Genomic DNA, 21917 nt, shown 5'->3' on the forward strand with positions numbered 1-21917 from the left:
CCTCACCAGCTGTACAAGAGCCAGGCTTTAGCACTACTTCCCACTCTGGAGTAACAGTTCTTGAAAATATCAATATTATATGTAGTCCATATAATAAGGTACAAGAGCCTATCCACGTAGACACACTACACATCAGTTTCAGCCTTTGGCGTATAATGATAGTCAACATTGTTCACGTTGATGTAAGTGTTGCTAATGTTTGTCCGTACACGTCCCTGCTGTATGTTTTGCTCCAAAACGGCCACCATCTCTCGTATCTGTGATGTCAGCTCCTCAAACTTGGGTCTACTTTCTGGTTCAGTCGTCCAACAGTTCAACATTATTTGGTATCTGAAAGAAAAAAAGAACTCACTCATTAAGACACATGATTTCCCTTTTCCACATCAACGAGACTATTAAGCCAGGCTAAACTCCATACAACTCTTGCTCTAGTGTAAGACCAACTGGAAATTAGTCTGGACTAAAGTTAATGACAGGCTTGACTTCTAATGCCACTGGGCCCTGATACTCATCATTCTGACCAAATCATATCAACTGTAAATTTTCATTCATTCCGAAAGTTTCATTGTCTGCTTGTTTTTTTTTTTATGCAGGCATAATCATAACTTTTTAACAAGCCTTTTAAATACAGTACATCAGACACTGGAAGGTCAGGTATTTTCAGAGAGGTTGTCATTTCTCTGAAAGGCTTTGAGTGCTATATGGGAAAATAAATTTGATTTGCTTTTAGAGATCATTAAGTTTTTCCTCACTATCTGCAGTGTAACCTCTTTAAACACATGAACACTATGTATGTATGCTACCACCAGATGACAAATACGCATTATGACTCTGAACATAGACACTTACAGAGCATCTGGACAATAGGTTGGCTGAGGCATCCTTCGCCCTGCCCTCAAGTAGCGAATCACATCCCAGTTATCCACCTCCGGGTACGGGTTAACTCCTCTTGTCATTAGCTCCCACAACACCACTCCAAATGACCACTGGTGAACAAAAAGAATTCAGTCGCGATTCATGGACTGACTGAATGACTGATCCATGTATAGTTTTGAAAAGTAAGTTTAACCCAATATGATTATGTTATGACATGGTCTATGAAGACTTGATGCAATTCAACACTCAGTTTTCATACTGTAATGTTAAGACAACACAGTGTCTTGATGTCAGCATTTTCCAGCAAAGTAGAGCTTCTTTTTATCATATAACAAGGATAATTATGGCTTTATGTAAAATTGCTGCAAGAATTTCAATATATTGGGGCAGTAAAGAACATAATATAGAATATTAATGTACCTGCCATTGTTGGAAAGTGTAGAAAAGAATCGACATTGCATCAAAAAGTTAAGATTGTACCTGAAAAACGCTGTGTTGAAATAATACAACTCGTTGCGTTTTGAAGGTTTTACATAAAAATCCAACTTAAAATATAAACTTACCACGTCCGTCTTGGAGTTATAAGTGCCCTTCTCCAAACTCTCTATGGCCATCCATTTCACAGGAAGCTTTGTCTTTTTATTATCGCTGCTGTAATAATCCTTTTCATAAATATCCCGTGACAAACCAAAGTCAGCCACCTTCACAGTCATAGTGTCATCAAGCCTGTGTCAGGAAAAATAAATAACACTGGGATATAGTGCAGGGCCATATTTATGTGTTCTACTATACAGCTTCTTCCATTATACAGTTTCAATATACTTACATATTTGTTTGCTTGGTGATTCAACCTGTACTCAGGCATATTTCACTCATACAACAGCCACAGTATGTTGAGAGGAAACCGGATAGCATATGTTCAGCCAGAGCGGTGTGTCAGTGTCTTTGAGACACTGTATACTGATAAAACTAACAAGGAAGAGTCAGGAAAATACGAGAAAAATTGGTTAAATCTATGCCAGACAGAATTCCTTCACAATTTTTTAACAATCAAACATTTAAGTTTCGTCCTCAGAAAGTGTATCCCAGGATTCATTGCATTAATTGTGGTTGCTACAGATTAAGCACCGCAGGAGAGCATCAGGGGGTGATCAGGGGATTATATGGACAGTTCAAGAATGCAATAAACAAGCTCTTGCTTCAATGAGCAGTTAGCCTATACTCCTAACACCACCAGTTCATGTTTTCCTCAGTTTTAATCATAATGAGTTTAGTACATGCACTTCGCGAATCAATCCTTATAAACTAGGCTCACCAGCAGACAAGATGATGTCAAACTGTGATCAAAGCAACACATACACGTTCGTTTACACCTGTGCAGATAAACAACCGTTCACAGGATAACGTTGTGAGGTGCCGTCCACGTAGGCCTAACCCGAATCTGCAGTGTACACTGTACATGTACATTCCTTGTTTGGCGTGGTCATGCTTCCAGAGAGTGTTTGAAATTTAAAGGTTTATAATAGACACAGCCTGTCTTAATACTTTCTTCACTTTCATTCATGGGTATATTTAGAGATATACATGAAGGCCTACTAGTGGGGAGACCTGCACACCTCACTGTCAATGACTTGACCCCATGTGGTGAGGATTAAAAACCAGACCTACTAAGTAGGTCTTTGTGGCATATACAGCAGTAGGAATCCAAGTAAAAATCTGCTGAAGATGGGTTGATACATTTAGAACTTACATGCAATTTCTTGCAGCCAAATCTCTGTGGACAAACTTCAGTTCTCCCAAATACTGCATTCCTTGAGCGATATCCACAGCAAACATGATCAGATCCTTTACTGTGGGATTCTAAACCAAAACCAAAACCAAATATGTTTACTGATTTCCAAAACAACATGCAACTGCATTTCCAATTGAAATACAGCGAAACTAGTTAACACCTGTAATTACTTCACTGTTTTGCTAATGAAAAGACACTGTTTTTGTGGACATGCCAATCAATTTTCTAGATTGTCCAACTTCAGAAGCTTACAAAAAAATATTTCTTGGTGGAGGAGCTCTGAGTGCCCACAGTAACCACTTGCTCTTCACCTGATAAACATCCTAACTTGCAGCTAAACTAACATAATCTTGACATGTTTATTTATTTATTTGATTGGTCTTCTACGCCATACTCAGGAATATTTCACTTATACCACAGCAGCCAGCATTATGGTGGGAGGAAAGTGAACAGAGCCTGAAGGAAATCCACGACCATCCGCAGGGTAATGGTAGACCTTCCCACGTACCGCCAGAGAGGAAGCCAGCATGAGCTGGACTCACAGTGACTGCATTAGTGTGGGGCTCCTGGGCAAAGTTTGATATGAGCCTGCAGCCTGATTAATTCCGGCTGATAAACTGTGGTCAGAACAATGCTAGAGACAAGAGGGTCAGCAGCATAATAAAAATATTACATAAGATACACATACCAACTTTTGCAGAATTCAAATGAATTTAACGACTAAATTATACTTTTGGCGAAGTCCTGAAATTTGTTAACCAAATCTTGTCTCTAAAATAAATTAAAAAGGTGCATACACCTCAATGAAAGTTGCTCTTTCATATGCTAGAAGGTTAAGGAATTGGGGTATTCATGAAAGTTAATATGAACAAGAAGTATCAACTCCTAAAAATGACATCTGTTTAATAGCTAGAATCAGTTTGCACGAATGTGTTATCTGACATCTATATGTAAACTATAAACTTATTAAAACAAAAGTCGTGATGTATCCTGATTATATACTAAGTATTCTAGGAATGGAAATGGAAACCTATTCAGAAGTAAGCCATTTAACTCTCCATTGTTGCCCCTTACATTGTTTTCATCTCGGATGTAGGTCAGTAGGTCTCCATGCTTCATGTAGGGTAATATGACAAGTGGCATTTCGTCTTTCCCCAGGCAGATCCCAATCAGGGTAAGGATATTTGCATGGTTAAAATCCTTCATTATCAATGCTTCGTTGAGAAAAGATTTCACATCTATTTCCCTTGGACTGTCCTCTGCGAGAAAATAAAACACAACTTGGTAATTGTTACATTACATGTGATGAACATTTACAAAACAATGTGATGAACAGCATCAATGATAATATTAAATAAATAAAAAAGTCATGTTAGCTTGAAATCCAGTTTAGTTGTACCAAAATATGACCAATGACAGATTTAGCGTAAATCAACTGGTGTTTTATGGAATTCTTCACCAACTAATCAGCCCTGCTAAACTCACCAGCTAATCATCCATCTCTACCACCACTAAAACAGCAGAGCAATCAACAGGTGAAAATTTCAAGAAATTAGGAGTGATTCACTGTAATTATAAATATAAAGGAATATCAATAAATAAGCCCAATGGACTCACTGTGTAAAGTTTTCACAGCCACTTTCATGGTGCTGTCATTCTCTGCATCCAGCAACATGCCTTCATACACACAACCAAAATGACCTGAAATCAAAGAAATTTATAAGCATTGAAATTTTTACACATTTCAACAATATAAATGGCCTGGACAACAAACTATATGTACCATTATGTGTGTGTGACAGGTTCTATCTTGTGAATAAGACTACATGAATTATACCTATATTAAATACATCTATGCCAGTTAGCAAGACACTTTATCCACCTGCTTGGACGTGTTCTTTACTAAACTCTGGACAAAGACAATATGGTTTATTTTATTTGATTGGTGTTTTATGCCGTACTCAAGAATATTTCACTTATACGACGGCGGCCAGCATTATGGTGGGTGGAAACCGGGCACAGCCCGGGGGAAACCCACGACCATCCGCAGGTTGCTGGAAGACCTTCCCACTTACAGCCGGAGAGGAAGCCAGCATGAGCTGGACTTGAACTCACAGCGACCGCATTGGCAAAGACAATATGAAACAGTATCTAAAGTGTGCATAAAGGCAACATGACACAGGATCTAAAGTGTGGATACAGACAGCATGGAACAGCATCTAAACTGTGGACACAGACAACATGGGACAGCATCTAAACTGTGGACACAGACAACATGGGACAGCATCTAAACTGTGGACACAGACAATATGGGACAGCATCTAAACTGTGGACACAGATAACATAGGGATAGGATCTAAAATGTGGATGCAGACCACATTTGGCAGGATCTAAACTGTGGATGCAGACCACATTTGGCAGGATCTAAACTGTGGACAGACAATGCGAGGCAGGATCTAAACTGTGGACACAGCATGGGATCACAGGACGGGATCCAAACTGTGGACACAGACAACATAGGACAGGATCTAAACTGTGGACACAGACAACACAGGACAGGATCTAAACTGTGGATGCAGACAACATTTGACAGGATGTAAACTGTGGACACAGACAACATAGGATAGGATCTAAACTGTGGATGCAGACCACAATGAACTCACTCTGTAAAGTTTTCACAGTTTTCAGGACCGTATTTAAACTGTCAACACAAAACACATGTGACAGAATCTAAACTCTGGTGACAGGCAATATGCCATGGTATCTAAACTGTGGATGCACACGACATGGGACAAGGTATAAACTGTGAACACAGACAGCATGGGACAGCATCTTAAGTGTGGACACCCAGAACAACAGGAAGGATGTGAACGGTGGACAGACAAAATGATGCAGCATCTAAACTGTGGACACAGACAAAATGATGCAGCATCTAAACTGTGGACACAGACAAAATGAGGCAGCATCTAAACTGCAGACACAGACAAAATGAGGCAGCATCTAAACTGTGGACACAGACAAAATGAGGCAGCATCTAAACTTCCAAGGGTAATTCTGACTCACTCCAGCTACTTCAATAAAAATTTATGAATGACATTACTTGTACCACAGAGACTCACCTTGTCCAATCACATTCTTCAAATCCAAACAATCTCGATCTATTAACATTTTCTGACTTCTCAACAAGGGCAGGATTTCACTGTCTTCCCCAAGGTTGTAGGGACTCTCTGCACCTTCTCCTTCCTCGAAGCCCTCGCCTCTGCCTGGCCCGAGTCGCCTGGTGTGGTGATAGTCTGCAGGAAAATCACAGCCCACTTACAATACATCTAGTACAAACAGTGGGGGAGGGTCTAAAATGTCAATCTGTATTCAAACATACACAGGGAAAGTAAATGGTGAAGGCCAAATCGTTGTCAAATGACTAACAGCTTAATTATTTGAGATAAAGTGGTTAGTCACTTGACAAAGATTCTGCAAAGAGGGTTAAATTCTTGAGAAAAATCTAAGTGGCGATATTCTAGACTTCTTCAATAATTTAAAAAATATCATTTGTTAGAAGTATCGTTTGTTACAATGATTTTCCCCACTTTGACAGCCACATTATTGTTACTGGTGACAATGTACATGTATGTACATGACATGCTTGAGATTCCATTAGAAAACTGTTCAACATATGCATCCATTCCTTATTACATGCTCAATATGTTACTTCAAAAAAGTTATGTATGGCATACATGATAAGACAGTAAGATTTTTCTAAACACTAAAAAGCTCCTGAGGCAACAACAAGCAGAGGCATAATTATCATATTAACAATAATTCAGCTGGCTGAAGAAGATATACATTTTTGGTCTTTTTGGTCTAAAAGCCTATAAAAGCACAAAATGACAAGTTGAAAGTCAAACACTTAATTTTTTTTTTTTTTTTTTTTTTGATTGGTGTTTTACGCCGTACTCAAGAATATTTCACTTATACGACGGCGGCCAGCATTATGGTGGGTGGAAACCGGGCAGAGCCCGGGGGGAAACCCACGACCATCCGCAGGTTGCTGGCAGACCTTCTCACGTACGGCCGGAGAGGAAGCCAGCATGAGCTGGACTTGAACTCACAGCGACCGCATTGGTGAGAGACTCCTGGGTCATTACGCTGCGCTAGCGCTTTAACCGACTGAGCCACGGAGGCCCCCAAACACTTAATGCCCCTACCATATTATAGCCGACCATCCTAATCCTCTGGTGAGAATCATGGACAGCTATGAGTGCGACTACAGAATACAGTCTGTGACATTTTCATATTGCAAATGTCGGCGTTCCTCTCAGTCATTAATGAAGTCAAGTCTTCAGCAGATTTTAAAAGAGTTAGGCGGAGTTAAAGCAAATAAGGTTTTGAATAAAGCCAAAAAATCTATTGAATCCTTTAGGCTTGTAAATATATTCAAGCTTTTTAGGGCCTAAAGCACTAAGTAAACGACATGTTGGTACATGCCAGAAGTTTATGTAAGGCAAGTACATGCTACCTATTTTAACAAAGACAGTTTTATGACCAGTACATTCACCAGCATCACCAAGTAACTTAACTGTTAAAACTTTTCCTGTTTAAAAAATCCAACATTTTCCATTTAAAAAAAAAAAAAAGAAAAGCACTGGTATAATTCGATCAACAAAACTGTCAACCACTCAACATCACTATTAAAATCGCCACAAACAATGCAAGCAGTGGAATCTTAACTTCCCCTTTGAAGGCTGGAATTGATGGGCCCCGCACCTTTGCTGACAAAGATTGTCAGTGACTGACTTTACTACTATAAAGATATATCAAATTCTGTTCAAGGACTCTTGACCAAGCCTTTGTTATGTTCTAGCCTTACTCAGCACAATGTACCATAGCGAAGCAGTGTCTTTATTCTTGTCTAAAAAGCAGCTATAACATCAATTAGTACTTCCAAAGCAATTAACATTAAAAGATAAGCAATGCCATCACCTGCACAATATAATTAAATGTTATGGTCTGTAGCAGTGCTTTTTATTTCGTGCTTATACTATTACTACATGAAAAAAAACTTTTTTTCCAACTATGAAAATGTAAGTAACAGAAAGACCACCAAACCCATATTAGCCATATTAGTACAACTTCCTCACTCAAGTCCCTACATTGCTTTCCTGTTTTCCCAAATCATTAGCAGCTTGGCACATTCTGACTCTGGAATAACTAGCAACTAGAAAATTTAGTGAAAACTCTTCCATCCTTGCTTTCAAGCACACACAATCATTCTCAGAAATGAATGGTAGGAACAAAATTCAGGGCTATTTCACATTTAAAATCACAAAATGGAGCAACACCTGTTTCCAGCAGTCTGTTTCCAGTCAAGGTGCTAAGTATAAAGTGCCTGTTTGAAAAAAAGGATGTAGTGCTACGTGCACATAATTACCATGACAACATACTGTACTGGTTGCCATGGAAGTTGCATATTCACCTAGTATTACATTCATGTGCACTTGTGAAACAGGCCTCGGATCCCTACAATTTTTACTTGAAATTTTTAATTTATTCTTAAAAATTATTTTTTTTAAAAATACTAAAATATTTAAGATGTTAAATAAATTTCTAGTGTTCAACATGCTACTGAGTATTAAATAGGTTTGAAAGAGTATAAAACTACATGTATATGATGGATTCAAACGAGAACTGAAAGAAAGCAAAATAAAATCAAGAACAGAACAATTTGCAGAAATGCTGTAAGGCCATCCTTAAAAATTTGTTTATTGGTTTCAATCTGCCCGGTCCTCAAAAAAGAAAAAGGGTCCTACTCTAAGTTTTCATTGGGATTTTTATAGAAATCTGTGCTTTTTTTCTGTATCAATATCAATACCTTTTTCTAAATCAAAAGATAATAAAACATTCCATACCGAACTAGCATATATTTCCTCATCGGGGCACATTTTGCCCAACAACAAATTTTTGAGGGATTGCCTATGGTGTACGAAGGAGTTGTGAACACAAGCCCAACTTACCATTACGTAAATTGTACATACGTTGCCCAGAGCTGTAGCCCTCAATGCTGGTGACCTCTTGACCTGCGGTGTAGTTGACATTGAGGTCAGAGGGCTTTCTGAAGGGGCCAATTTTCTTTCTCTTCATGACTACCACCAGAATGACGATGAAGATAAGAACCAGGGTTAAGATGACTATGAGTGCAACAACACGCTCGCTGATGACTGTCTGTGAGGTGTAGCGCAACTCACCAATGCTGTACATCAAGTTGCCAACTTTAACCTGCACAAGGAATAAATACCCAGAGTGCCTATGTAATGTCATTATACATGTAGATGGGATAGACAGTAGATTTGGAACATAAAAGCTGAAGTGAAAAGTGTAGTGAAATTATTGTAGATTCTCACACTAAATATCTGAAGAAAACAAAAGACAATTTCTCCTCCTACGAAGTTGTAAAATGAAGTGTGGTACCAGGTGGGAATATATTTATTTGATTGTTGTTTAATGCCACCATACTCAAAAAACTTTCACACACAGCTGTACAATGACGGTCAGTCTCCAGGGTAAACCATCGACCGTTGGCAAATAACTGGCAAACTTTTCGACTGGACCACATGAACGCCACATTGGTAGGAACTGATCAATTCAGTATGCTTGAAGCAGAACAGTACCATATATATGTATCTAGGTCACATACAACTCCATGACAGATATCATAACTTTACAGCTGTGTACAATGCCATTTTTATGAACTTGATCAGGTTTTAAAAACAGATTTCTTAACAGTGCTTCATATGAATGACTGGTTATCCTGGAACTCATTCATGGACTACGAGTTTGAACTCTGATATGGAATTCATGCCTGGAATATCCACTGTCTGCCCGGCATCACTGAAAACTGATGACCACTTCTCTCTTGCGTGTTACCAGCTTTATTTCCTATTTATATAATTTCTTACATACCTTTGTCTTTGGGAGCTATTGTTAAACGTTGTTTTGGAAATGGATCTTGCGATTATCAACTTGAAACGCCCTTTACAGACTACAAATGGTATACGAATGTCAGACATGATGCTTATATTGCTTATTTTCTGCCATTTTGGCAGAATTGCATCCAGTCCTAAAGGCATGTAAAGGTGCATGTACATGTATGCATAGTGTAAAGACAGACTTATATTGGACTTTTTTCTGCTTGTCAAATAAACTTACGTGTACTTTACGCTTTGGCTCGTTAGAGTTGACATTAGTGGGTTTGGATAGTGGCACACAGTTCAGCTGTTCACTCTGTATAAGGGACACATTACACAGGTCATTCCCCACATGAATGAGTACATCGGATTTGGCATATCCCAGCAACAAGTTCGTGCCCTGTATTGATTCACAGAAAAGAAAATTATGTCAAAAAAAAAAAAAAAAAACTCGCCTTTATTGAGCAGTTTGTAAAACTGCATAATGTTCAAATCTGGTGAAATATTCAAGTCCTCTAAACACTGTCATACATATATTATATATTATAATATAGAGATATTATTCTCTAATTAGGTACATGCAGTGCTAACTGATCTTGCCATTAAACAAACAAGAAAAATCAAAATTAATATTCTGACTCTTTACTGTATGCATAAAAATGACTTTGTATGTTATAGAGTTGTAAATCATTGCCATGATAAAAGACTTCATTGTGGGCATTGGTCTTTGTATGCAAATCGTGAACTGCACTTGGCAATTCGTGTGCTGTGAGTGGCCAAAGCAATCACATGAATGGCTGAGAAAATGTTTCAGCAATGGTAGTAAAAAGCTTAATTGTGGGGTCCTAATCAGTGATCCTTAATATGCAAATCACTACACACAACTGGCTGTTCATTGGCTGTTGGTAGCCACTGTAATCCATGACTGACTGAGCAAATACTCAACCAACAACTGTCACTGCCTTGGTCTGAACAATCCATCGCAATCTACGAAGGCATATGCATCAGCCAACAGAGACCTTGTGTACAAGAAATTGAAGTCCTGCATGAAGGCCTCCTAGAGAAGATGTGTTTACTTGAGAACTTGAAGTTCATAAAAATGGCAAATGTTTACATTGAAAGTCTATCAAATTTAGTAATTTACAGTAATTAATCTGCTCACAGAGCATCAGTGATGGAACATCCCCCTTGCATCACTGTGCCTCATATTCACATAAAACTTCAGATCAATACATACAATACTATTTAAGATACCAGCCCTAACATTTTGTTTAACACTGATTCTATTACACAATACACTATGTCAGGACTCTTATGTACGTATACACTCAATCAACGATGAAATACACCCCTCGTAATATTCTGCTGTACATATGTGCAAAGCCTCAGCTCAATACATGTACGTGCAGTATGTTACAGTTACCACTTGTGGTTGAGGCGTCCAACCTAGATGATCACCAAGTTTGTCAAAGGATGCCCAAGACTGGATGATCATCTAGCTTGCACACCGAAACGAAAGGCAGTAACTGACTTATACAGTGATTTCCTTGTTTGGCAAGTCATTTGCTTCATGAAAAGTCAGATGAAGGTTATAATAAGTCACCTTAATTAATATGCATGCGACACACATGCATAGGCTTGTGAAAGTATGCAATTCACTAATGTATTAGCAATGCTGGTGTGGTCCTACATGAAGTTCTTAAGATGTTATCCATTACACATGGTGCCGTGACAAACTACATAGGTTTACTACAGTTTACAGTTCACATTAACCAGCTTTGTAAGTTTTTCAGCCAGAGTTTAAAGGTACCCAATAAGTTCACTTATGTTAGCCTGAAAGAATGCTGCAAATTTCTATATTTATATAACCTTCAAACACTTTTTCCCTGCAGAGCTTGATCTATTGAGGAAAGTGATATTTCTCAACACGGCAATTCTCAATTCCCACAGGCCACAAAAAAATATCCATAAAGCAATGTACTGTGTACTGTTGTAAATAAATAATTTTGTGCAGATACATGAAACAACTCAATTAGAAGCTTTAATAGATATTTTCTGATCATTGCAAATAACAAACTTGGTTGAAAAAATATATTCAGTAGCTCTGAAAATTTAATCCACTATACTGAAAATGGAAACATGTTTATCTTTAACACCCAGCACTTTAACAGCTTTAACAGCACTTTAACACCCAGCACACATCACTTAAACAGCCAGTACACGTCAATGTATCACCCAGCACACATCACTTTAACACATGGTACTCATCACTTGAACACCCGGTACGTCACCTGAATACCCAGCACACATCACTTTAACACCAGCACGCATCACTTGAACACCCAGTACATCACTTGAACACCCAGCACACATCACTTGAACACCCGATACGCATCACTTGAATACCCGGCACACTTCACTTAAACACCTATGATCCGCTAGCAAACCAGTGGGTACATGAGATGAATGACCTGCAGCAAACATTGCAGCTAGTGCGTGATTTGAGTTACCAATCCTAACACTTTGTTAAACATTGATTCTTATAAACAATCAGGAATTCAGTAAATTACGGTACTTAATATGCACACATTCAATCAACGATGGATTATACTATTCTGCTCCACGCGTTCAAATCCTGAGCTCAATACATGCCGTACTTTAAAAAAAAAAACACCCTTAACACTTTGATTAACGATGATTCTTATACACAATACACTATGTCAGGAATTCAGTAATGTGTTCCACATATGTGTAAACACTCTGTTCAAGACCTGCAGTACTTTTGTTCAAAATCGCTTTCTCTATTATTGGAGAGATGCCTGTACTTTATACAAGCGAGCTAAAAATAACCTCAGCCAACTTCTAGTGTGACATCCAACGTTCCAAAACATGTGCAATTCCAGGTTTGTGGGCATGAAAGACCAGAAGAAACTTATACCAGAGAAAATCACTGCCCTGTGCTAGGTACCTTAAAAATGTGAAGGATTTAAAGCTGCATGCCCACTACAAGGGCAAGCTATAACCATAAATAACTGAATGCATTTATTATCCCAATTCACAGACCTTTAAGCTGAGGTACTCCTGCTCAATGTCGTAGAGATAGAGGTTCTCCGGGCCAGGGAATGGGAAGAAGATAGGGTCTGGGTAGTACGAGAACTGCCCGAGGTGACGGTTAGAAGTGTCCAGGTAGAGCAGTTCATCCACATTGTCCATGCGGAACCAGAGCTGGGCCTGAAGTGGCTCAGAGGCGCTGATCTCCCACTCACCCATCACACTAATGTTTGGTGAATGACATGTCATCCTCAGGCCATCACGGTGCACTGTACACGGCTGCATTATACAACAACACCATGGTTGGTCAACAACAAAAAGATGGAAGTTTTGTGCATCAAGCCCTAGTTAAAGGGATACACATTTGATGATGATTGGACAGTGGAGATAGGATTTCCTGGGTTAGAGCCTTACAGCCTTTGTCAGCCTTGCTTTAATAAATCGGACATACAGAAAATTTAGCTTACGTTAGGCATAGCTAGGACTTGCCTATCTCTTATACCACCCAATCGGCGATTTTAAGCGGATTTTTTCGCTTACAGGGACAAACTTAATCTTCCGAGAAATACACTAATGATATCTGCAGCATAGTTGCAGACACACTAGGCGGATTTTTCCATTCATCGTCAGCTATGTCATGTGACCTAGTAAACCATGTGAGACGAACAAAATGTCACTGGTCAACACAATCCTGCGTTGTTTGATTGGTCAGCTCAATCGTCTCTATACCTGAAATTCGCTGGAGCGAAAACACTATGCAGACAGAGTGGAATCGGTAGCACATTTCTTTGCTAGCATCTGACATGTTTATTGCAAGGTAATTTCGGGGTGGACAAGACTGCCAGCAAAATACACCTTTGGCGGAGCGGACACTGAAGGCAGATTTTTAAAAATTCACAAAATGTGTCTGTATGAGTGAAAAAAATCTGTCTAGCGTGTCCCCGGCTTAAAAGAATATCTCATTCATGTGATGGCAGTCAGGTTTACCACGTAGGTGTGGAGGAAAAAGGTTAGAGCCTAAGGGAAAGGAACTAAAGGTTGCAAGTTGGAGATGGATTTGAACACACATCCTACGCAATACAACTGACTTGATTAAACACCATGCTCATTTCATTCCCTTCTATGATGGCAATGAGTTGTATGAGTGGAGAAAACCAGAGTGTCCAAGGTAAACCAACACCTTCTGGCAGATTACTGACGAACTTCCCAATGTGTGACATACACCTACATGTAAACAAGTAGTCTAAACAGAAGTACACATGCAAATGAAGATGGTAACATGTATTCAAGATACACATTTTGCCTGATTGTGAAAGTTCTATTGGTCTTAGAATATATGTTTTGAGGTTTGATAGGAAGGTAGGACATAGAAAAAAGAATTTAAGAGATACAGAAAAATGCATTTTTCCATATACTAACTTTATCTCCAAAAATGCACTTTTTGGGCAAATGTTTACGTCATTAAATCCACTGATTTATCAAAAGCATTTATTTTATCTAAATTTAATTTAAATTAAATTTTAATTTATCTAAAGCACACATGAATCAAGCAAAGAGTTTCAATATTCTTGTTCTAACTGTACACATATAAACTACAACCTCACCTCTAAAGGTTCCTTAGAGCGTGTCCCAGCAAGGGTTAGACCTAACCTCGGTTCCTGAACCACATGAAGGTTCTTACCAGTAATGGATAAACTGACACCCCCGCTGAAAAAGGAATTCACATACATGTACATAACATCCCAGTCTTGATAGTCAGAGACCAAGATCACTACCTCACTGAAGAACTCATATGGCTAATATCTGAGACTAAACAGCTCTAGAAGTCTGTTGTTCTGTTGCTTGGTCAGGCAAATTTCTGACATCCAACTTTTAACATGGATGATTCCTTTAACAAGGGGCCTGGGTGTAAAATGACATGAAATTTTATACTTGGGATGTCGCTTTTATTGAAATTTGACTCTTGTTATTTCTATAAATGCAGCTTAGGATGTGTCTTCTTAGATCAACTATAGGACAGTACAAAAACCTTCCCATCCTTGTTCTTCTGTGATAAAAATGGTTTTGAGCTACAACCCCAATGGTCAGACTGGGTACAAAGTGACTGTGACATTGACAGCTACAGCGCTCAAGGCAATTCTGTAAGGGGAAAAGAGAGTCTGAATGAGAGGTGATACGCTGGTATGGCTGAGCAGCTAAGTTCACCACTGACATCATTTCTCAAACTTTCCGCCAACTGAACAAAAATATGCTTAAATTAGAGGCAGCCTTCTAATAACAATGACATTCCGCAAAAGCCATCGTAAATTCAGTGCTAAATTGAATTTTGCTCGGCAAAGAAAGTGCCGACGACTACAAACCTGTGATGGCCAGTAAAATGAAAGTATGTTGTTCATGTCGTACATTACTGCCAACATAATCATGGTGATCCTCATCTGCTGCCTTCTTGTTCTGAATACTAATAAATACTGTCACACTGTTTTTGGTCTAGCATAATATTCCACTGAAATTTAAGTTACATCACATGTTTTTCTACCAAGGCTAACCTTCAATCCTCTGTGGCATTCTCCAAGACATGGGTGTTATGAAAAGTATATATGTAAATCTATAGTTATAGGGAGAGTTGACAGAAAGATGATCAAGGGTACCTATGAGTGAGTTTAAATATTCCACTATTTCACAAGCTTTGCAGTATTTTAGCATATATAGGTGTTTTAAACGGTGGTAAATTAAATTTAAGTGAATAAACTTTCTTTCAATGATCTGTCATCATGATTTTTTTGCTAGAAGTTATCCATGGAGAGGAGGGAATGAAATTTAGTGTACAGAAATAACCCCTTGTGACAATCTCCCACAAAGTTTATTGGGGCTCAGTTGCCTTACATCCAGTTTTCATACAAGTAATTGATAACCAAGAGCTAGATGGTGAGACCCACAGGAGAAAGGTATATACACATGTGAAATTGGTTCAAGTCCAGCTCATTCTGGCTATTTCTCTGGCCATGTGTAGGACTTCCTTTCCGGCCTGAAACATTCTTGACTATGACGTAAAACACCAATCAAATAAATGAATATATAAAGATATAAAGTACTGTTAAAATTATAAAATAAATGAATAAATACTGTTTGTTCATCTCACTCTGTATGCAGGTACACCTGCTATCAGCATAATCCCTGCAAAATAAGTGATTTTAAAAGTGCCGTGGTAAGCCCCAATTTGCCCCGGTAAATTGGTTTCTCCACAGTATTTTTTTTTTTGCCGTCCCTATTTTTCCTACTTGCTAGGGCTGCAGAGGTGAATAAAAGATATAAAATATTATTCCAAAATGGGAAAATTTTTCATTTTTTGCAGCATACTTTTCTTTATTTTCCACATACAAACCATAATCTCTGTTATCAAATTACTACTTTTTATGAATTTTTAAGACTGACTGAAATCAAAATACATTATTTACAACAAGTGTAATTTTTCATCGTTTTCGAGTGTTTGCAAAGGTATTTATTCAAGCATTTTCTGAAGACATTAATCTGTGTTGACTGATAAAACTATGCTTATTGTGAAGCCCTAAAATTGGCCAATCCAACCAGTTTTGTCACAAAAAGCAAACAAAAAATGTGCATTACTGGCAATGAAAGTTGCTCTTTCATGCCAAAAGGTTGAAAAATGAGGGTATCAATAAGACCCAAAAAATTTGAAAAAAGTATCAAGTAGGGTATTGGCAATATGACCAATTACCATCTGATTTCATTAAGCCCATGTGAATACGCCTTTGTCTTGCCAGTAGTATACCCCTGTTTAACACCTGGAAGCACCAATGTTCTTCAGTAACACCTGCCACTTATTGACCCACCTTTGGAAACTCCTGCGAGGAGAGATCTGGGATATGACTGGATCTGCCATATAGTGGAAATCTTCTGCGCTGGCGAGTTGCTCTTGATCGATTTCAACCAGTACTTTACCGGAGGACGTCTCACTGAACTGTGATCGCTTTGAACTGTGAGGTTTGGCACTATGGGTGGTACAGCGGATCACTTCAGAGCGTAATCTGCAGATACAGGGAAGTGTTTAGTTATTCAGTTATTTATTTGATTAGAGTTATATAGCATATTCGTTTTTACTTATATGACAACAGTTAGGCTTGTGGGTCTAGGAAACCAGAGTTGCTTAAGCAAACCACTTTGAAAGAAAGCGAGCCAGGCTAAATGTTAGTACATTCAAGACTTTTTCTCTATTTATTTATTTGACTCGTGTTTTACGCCTTGCTCAAGAATACTTCACTTACATGAAGGAGTTCAGCATTTCCATGGGAGGAAACCGGGCAGAGACCGGTGGAAAACCATGACCATCTGCAGGTTGCTGGCAGAGTTTCCCATGTACGACTGGAGAGGGAAGCCAACATGAGCGGGACTCAAACAGAGTGACCGAATTGATGACTTGTTTGAAGCATTGTGCTGATGATTTTATGAAAATAGGACAACATTTGGAGGAGTTTTCATGCAGAGACCAAAGCATGACACACAGACACAAAGATGGACAGACCCAAATTAATATTCCTCAGTTTTTAGAAATTGTGGCATAAAAATACGTGAGGAAAAATGCCTTATTCAGCTTTTTGATCATGCCAAATATTATATACATAGTTAATTGATGATGTATCACTCAGAAACCGATTCAATTGTTTACTTACTCAAATATTTCACAAATAAAGAATGCCGCCATCACACTGACATTTGACCCGATGTTCAGGTTTTTCCCTGTTATTGTCAGATTAGTTCCTCCAGAGACAGGGCCCATCAGGGGAAAAAACTTGTACAGCTCTGGTTTCTGAACGTAAACAAAAGCATAAGATTTGTAATGCTAAAGGAAAAAAAAACCCACTGAATTTCCCGTTTACATAACACCACCAGGAACAATCAATAAACTAATTTTCCTCTTTAAAGTGAACATAAAGTCTGCCTCTTTATATACATAAAAAAAATGATATAGGACACAGTTATCACAGAAAAAAAATATGTAAAAAATTCTATGAGTTATGAAAGCCTAGAAGGTGAAGTTCAGCGTTGGGGATATGGCACTGACAGATAATTTAATCAGAGTAGCCATGTGGTAGAAGCCCTGAAAATGCCGGCCATGACGTCTCCAACAGTAACATGCCATACACACCGGGGCTGACTAGTACTTAGCCAATCCAGAAAGGCCAACAATTAGCTTGGGTTGAACTGAATGGGAAATGAGCTTCATGAGCTTCGAGGAGGTCCTTTACCAGGTGCAAATGCTAATTAACACTACAGGTAAGTCAACAAAGTCAAACACTCTCTTTAAACTGGAAATTTAATACGATTAATGATCTGCGAAGAGTGGCAACATCCAACACCACTCACTTTGTACTTGAAGACTTTATCTGAAAAGGCTTGTCCGTTGATATTGTAGTTGACTTCTGTTCTGGTCTCATCCCTGACGTCCACCATGATCAGATTCTCACTCTCTACCTCCGCTGTGCTTGTCATGCACGTTATCCTGTCAAAACCAAGGTACACGTACATTTTCGGGATGAGCCTGGAGAAAAACCACTGCCTTTGGGTCATCGACCAAACAGCTGCATCAGGAAGAACGGTTCATTTGTATAAGACAGCAAGGATCCACTCAATAACAGCTAACAAACAAAAAAACAATATTATTCTTGATTTTAAGCTTAACTGGTACAACATTACCTTATGCCAGTGTATTTTTACAAATTTCTAAAAGAATTGCTCCTGTGTTAGATGTAATATTGCGCTTGTATGTTTATACATGTGCAATAGTATTACATTTCACCCATCACGCCACGATCAACATTCGTGACAAACAATACAGATTAACAAACTCTTACAGAAATAACAACATCATTAATACAAGTACTTCTACTATCAAAAACTACATGTATTTTTACAACATTATAAGAGAATAAACACATCTTACAGAGACATATTTCGTCTGGAAAGCAAACACTGCTGATCTTTTCCAATCCAAACACTAACAGAGGCCTCCTTGTGGTTTGACCCAAAGTTCTCTCCCTTAATCGTGATACTTGTCCCTCCTTTCGTGGGACCAATGCTGGGTGAAAACTGAAAAAAGATAAGCATAACAGTTACTGGGTTCATAATTAATGTCACACACACACATATATTCCACCTTGTGCTCAAACAATACATAATACATCACCTTCGCCATCTTATGTGCATATTCATTATCGTCTGGGTGACAGGCATTTAAAGCCGTGATACAGGATATCTTATTCGCAAGAAGAGCAGTCAGTGTAATTGGGGAAGAAAGCAGAGTGCCCGGAGAAAACCACAAGAATTTGACGAACTTTCTGTTTTTGTGATCCCAGAGACTTTCACCAGTAGAATTCACTGTGTATGCCATAGTGGAGAAGACAAGTGATCGTTCATGGCCTTCATGTCAGACCACACAATTTGCCCTATGAGCACTGCTGCCACCAACATGTCCCAGGCATGAAAATCATCATCTACCTTGATTTATTAAGCCATATAAACTCTTCAAAGCTGACAACAAGAGAGTTCAAAACAACATGATAAGTGGCTGTAGAAGAAGAAGCGGTGTATGGAATAAATTTATTTGACATTTTCACCAATAATGTCTCCCTCCACATCGATGACTTCAGAGTTCTCACCTTGTCATTTTGAGGCAAAATTCAAAAGAGTAGGCATCTGAAGACTTTTATATACACAGTAAAGCAAGGGTGATTACAAAGCCTATAGTAAGTATCAACTTTGCTGACAGGAGGATGGAAAAACAGTTGAAGTGGAGCAATTTCCCCGCTTGAGACATTTGATGATTTAAAGATAAGCATCTCGACCACACGATCCCTCACATGTCCAACGTACACTTATATATTAATACCTTGATACATCAGGGCCCTGTAGTTGTTGGCAAGTTGAATACAACTACCACGACAACATGTGAGAAAGACATAAATGGCCATGGGAGTTACTACCTACAACTGGTTTGTTACACAGGGCCCAACATGTAATGTGGATGGCTTATATATACATATATATGTATTCCACACATACTGAGGATGACATACTGGCCAAAAAATAGGCATACTAGCTTTTCAGAAATACTTCCCATACATGTACATCCAGATCTAATGTTACGTATAGTCATCCAAACAAAAGGCTTTCACCCCAGACCACCCCAGACCATGCATAGCATACTCCACTTACTGAGTGTATCAGCGGGACGCAGCCGTCTCTGTACCGGTGTGAGTTGCATTCTGGGTCATTCCTACACATCCCATCACACCAGCCACAGGGGAGAGGGTCTCGGGATTGTATACACTGTTCACAGGTCTGATGGATTCTACACGAGTCCATGGGAAAGCGATGAACCTGCATCAACATAAGAATAGTTAAGGGTCAGTTCTGCTGGCACACTGATTCACACACACAAAAACTAATCTAAAGTCATATCTGCAGATTATTTCACAGTCAAGATGTGAAATAGAGTTACACATCTTGACAAAGTCTAAAGTTGCCACAGAATAATAAATTAAGGAAACAGTACATTAGCCAAGGCTGGCACAGTTTCACATCAGAAAACATTCTAAACCACAGCCTTTAGATAAAATAACAAACTACAGGTTTACAGTATTACAGCCATATACATGTAACTGTAATAGCCTTATTCATTTATTTATTTAATAGGGGAGTTTTGAGTTCGAACACTTTTATCATTGAAGGTACAAAAAGGCCAAATGTATCATGTGACCTGTCAGAAACGTTAGTCAACTATTTCTTATCCCATTTACTATAACATGGGCATCTATAAAAAGTGTCTTAAAAAGTAATTTGGAGTAGACGAATGAAAGAGAAAATGGAGAATCTGAACTGGAGAAGAATCCTGAATGACTGCGCCCCGCTAGCAGTAACAGCTTTAAAAAGTAGTCCATGAAGCTACACATATTACCACTACCAACTGCAATATGCAGCTTGTGAGATACGATGTTATGACAACAGTGTAACCTTCCTACATGTATGTGACATGACGTCGTCGCATTGCGTTTCCCCGTACACTTTTCAGTAGGGACAATCTGCCACTCTGAACATGGGGTGGCATATAGAACATAGAAAACTGATTAAAAAAAACTAGATTTATCTTCGTGATTATGTTCTTGACTGGGTTTGGCCTCCCAATATTACAAAAATGATGATGTGCCCTTAGTCAGATCTAAACATGATCACTACAATGCTAAAAGATAGGCAAGTAGCCTTAACTTAAAGCAGTGGCAGTATTTTGTAATGGGATGTCACTGTGTTGCTGTAATGACATAACTTTCACTTTTAACAAGAAAGGTCTAGACAGAACTCTGCTCACAATCCTGGACAGTATATTCACAGTATATTAAACATGGTCCGTACATTATGTTGGTTTATAGTGGTGGCGCTACATGTTTTTCCTCTTTACTGCAATTCTTCAACCTTTTTTGCATGTTTGCCAGGTGTTTATTTAAACATATTCTGAAGGCACTATTCTTTGTCGACTGATAAAGTTATTCTTTTTGTGAAGGCCTAACACTGACCAATCCAGCCAATGTAGTTTTGTCTCCAAAATCGAAGTGAACATCTGCATAAATTGAAAATAAAGTTGCTCTTTCATATGTGATACTGTTAAGGAATTAGGGTCACTCAAGTTAACTGGATACATGCAGGATAGGTTTAGAAGGTTGACTCCAATTGCTGGAGAATACTTGCACCTGTACTATAATCTATTAAACCACAATGATGAGTTAATTAGATATTTAACTTGACCACTGTTAATGTAGTTATAATTATCTAAACTAAACATTCCCTGCAGGCCACATGGACACAGACCCCCATTACAACTTCTGTTTTTCGGTAGGGACGATTGTAGTTCTGTGAATTTTAGGGTATAAAGTCTTTTTTTGCTCCCAGGCGTCCATTTTTGGTGCACAGGTGCATGCTTGGTATTAAAATGCTGGAAACTGTCTAAACTGTGAGGAGCTATGAGCTTTATTGATGAAAGTTTGAAATTCTGGGCGAGAGGACACAAGGTGTGAGGTAGTGATGAGGCTGCAAGTGACGTCCCCTTGGCGTTGCTAGGCACGCCTCCCAGCTGCCGGCATGGAAAGGTCCAGATTTTGACGGTCAACCTATGTCAAGATTTTTATGGCTTCTTTCTCACAGGCTGGGCCAGGTATGCACCAAAGCTT

The 21917-nt window shown here is 38.7% G+C and overlaps 1 protein-coding gene across 1 annotated transcript in view; it reads right to left on the reverse strand.

Annotated features, from left to right (window-relative positions):
• Positions 1–21917, reverse strand: part of LOC135472806 (hepatocyte growth factor receptor-like) — a 27950-nt gene continuing 6033 nt past the window's right edge. Inside the window, exons 4-19 of the mRNA XM_064752486.1 lie at positions 19912–20076; positions 18641–18786; positions 18064–18199; positions 17370–17506; positions 16533–16727; positions 14286–14388; positions 12694–12960; positions 9872–10030; positions 8680–8941; positions 5788–5961; positions 4286–4369; positions 3743–3927; positions 2627–2736; positions 1440–1602; positions 850–986; positions 1–330 (exon numbers count right to left, since the gene is read on the reverse strand). Of these exons, the coding sequence (XP_064608556.1) occupies positions 126–330; positions 850–986; positions 1440–1602; positions 2627–2736; positions 3743–3927; positions 4286–4369; positions 5788–5961; positions 8680–8941; positions 9872–10030; positions 12694–12960; positions 14286–14388; positions 16533–16727; positions 17370–17506; positions 18064–18199; positions 18641–18786; positions 19912–20076 (2628 nt within the window). The 3' untranslated portion in view covers positions 1–125. The remainder of the gene's footprint in view (positions 331–849; positions 987–1439; positions 1603–2626; positions 2737–3742; positions 3928–4285; positions 4370–5787; positions 5962–8679; positions 8942–9871; positions 10031–12693; positions 12961–14285; positions 14389–16532; positions 16728–17369; positions 17507–18063; positions 18200–18640; positions 18787–19911; positions 20077–21917) is intronic.

Source organism: Liolophura sinensis, chromosome 8 (genome assembly GCF_032854445.1).
Source record: "Liolophura sinensis isolate JHLJ2023 chromosome 8, CUHK_Ljap_v2, whole genome shotgun sequence".
NCBI classification, from domain to species: domain Eukaryota; kingdom Metazoa; phylum Mollusca; class Polyplacophora; order Chitonida; family Chitonidae; genus Liolophura; species Liolophura sinensis.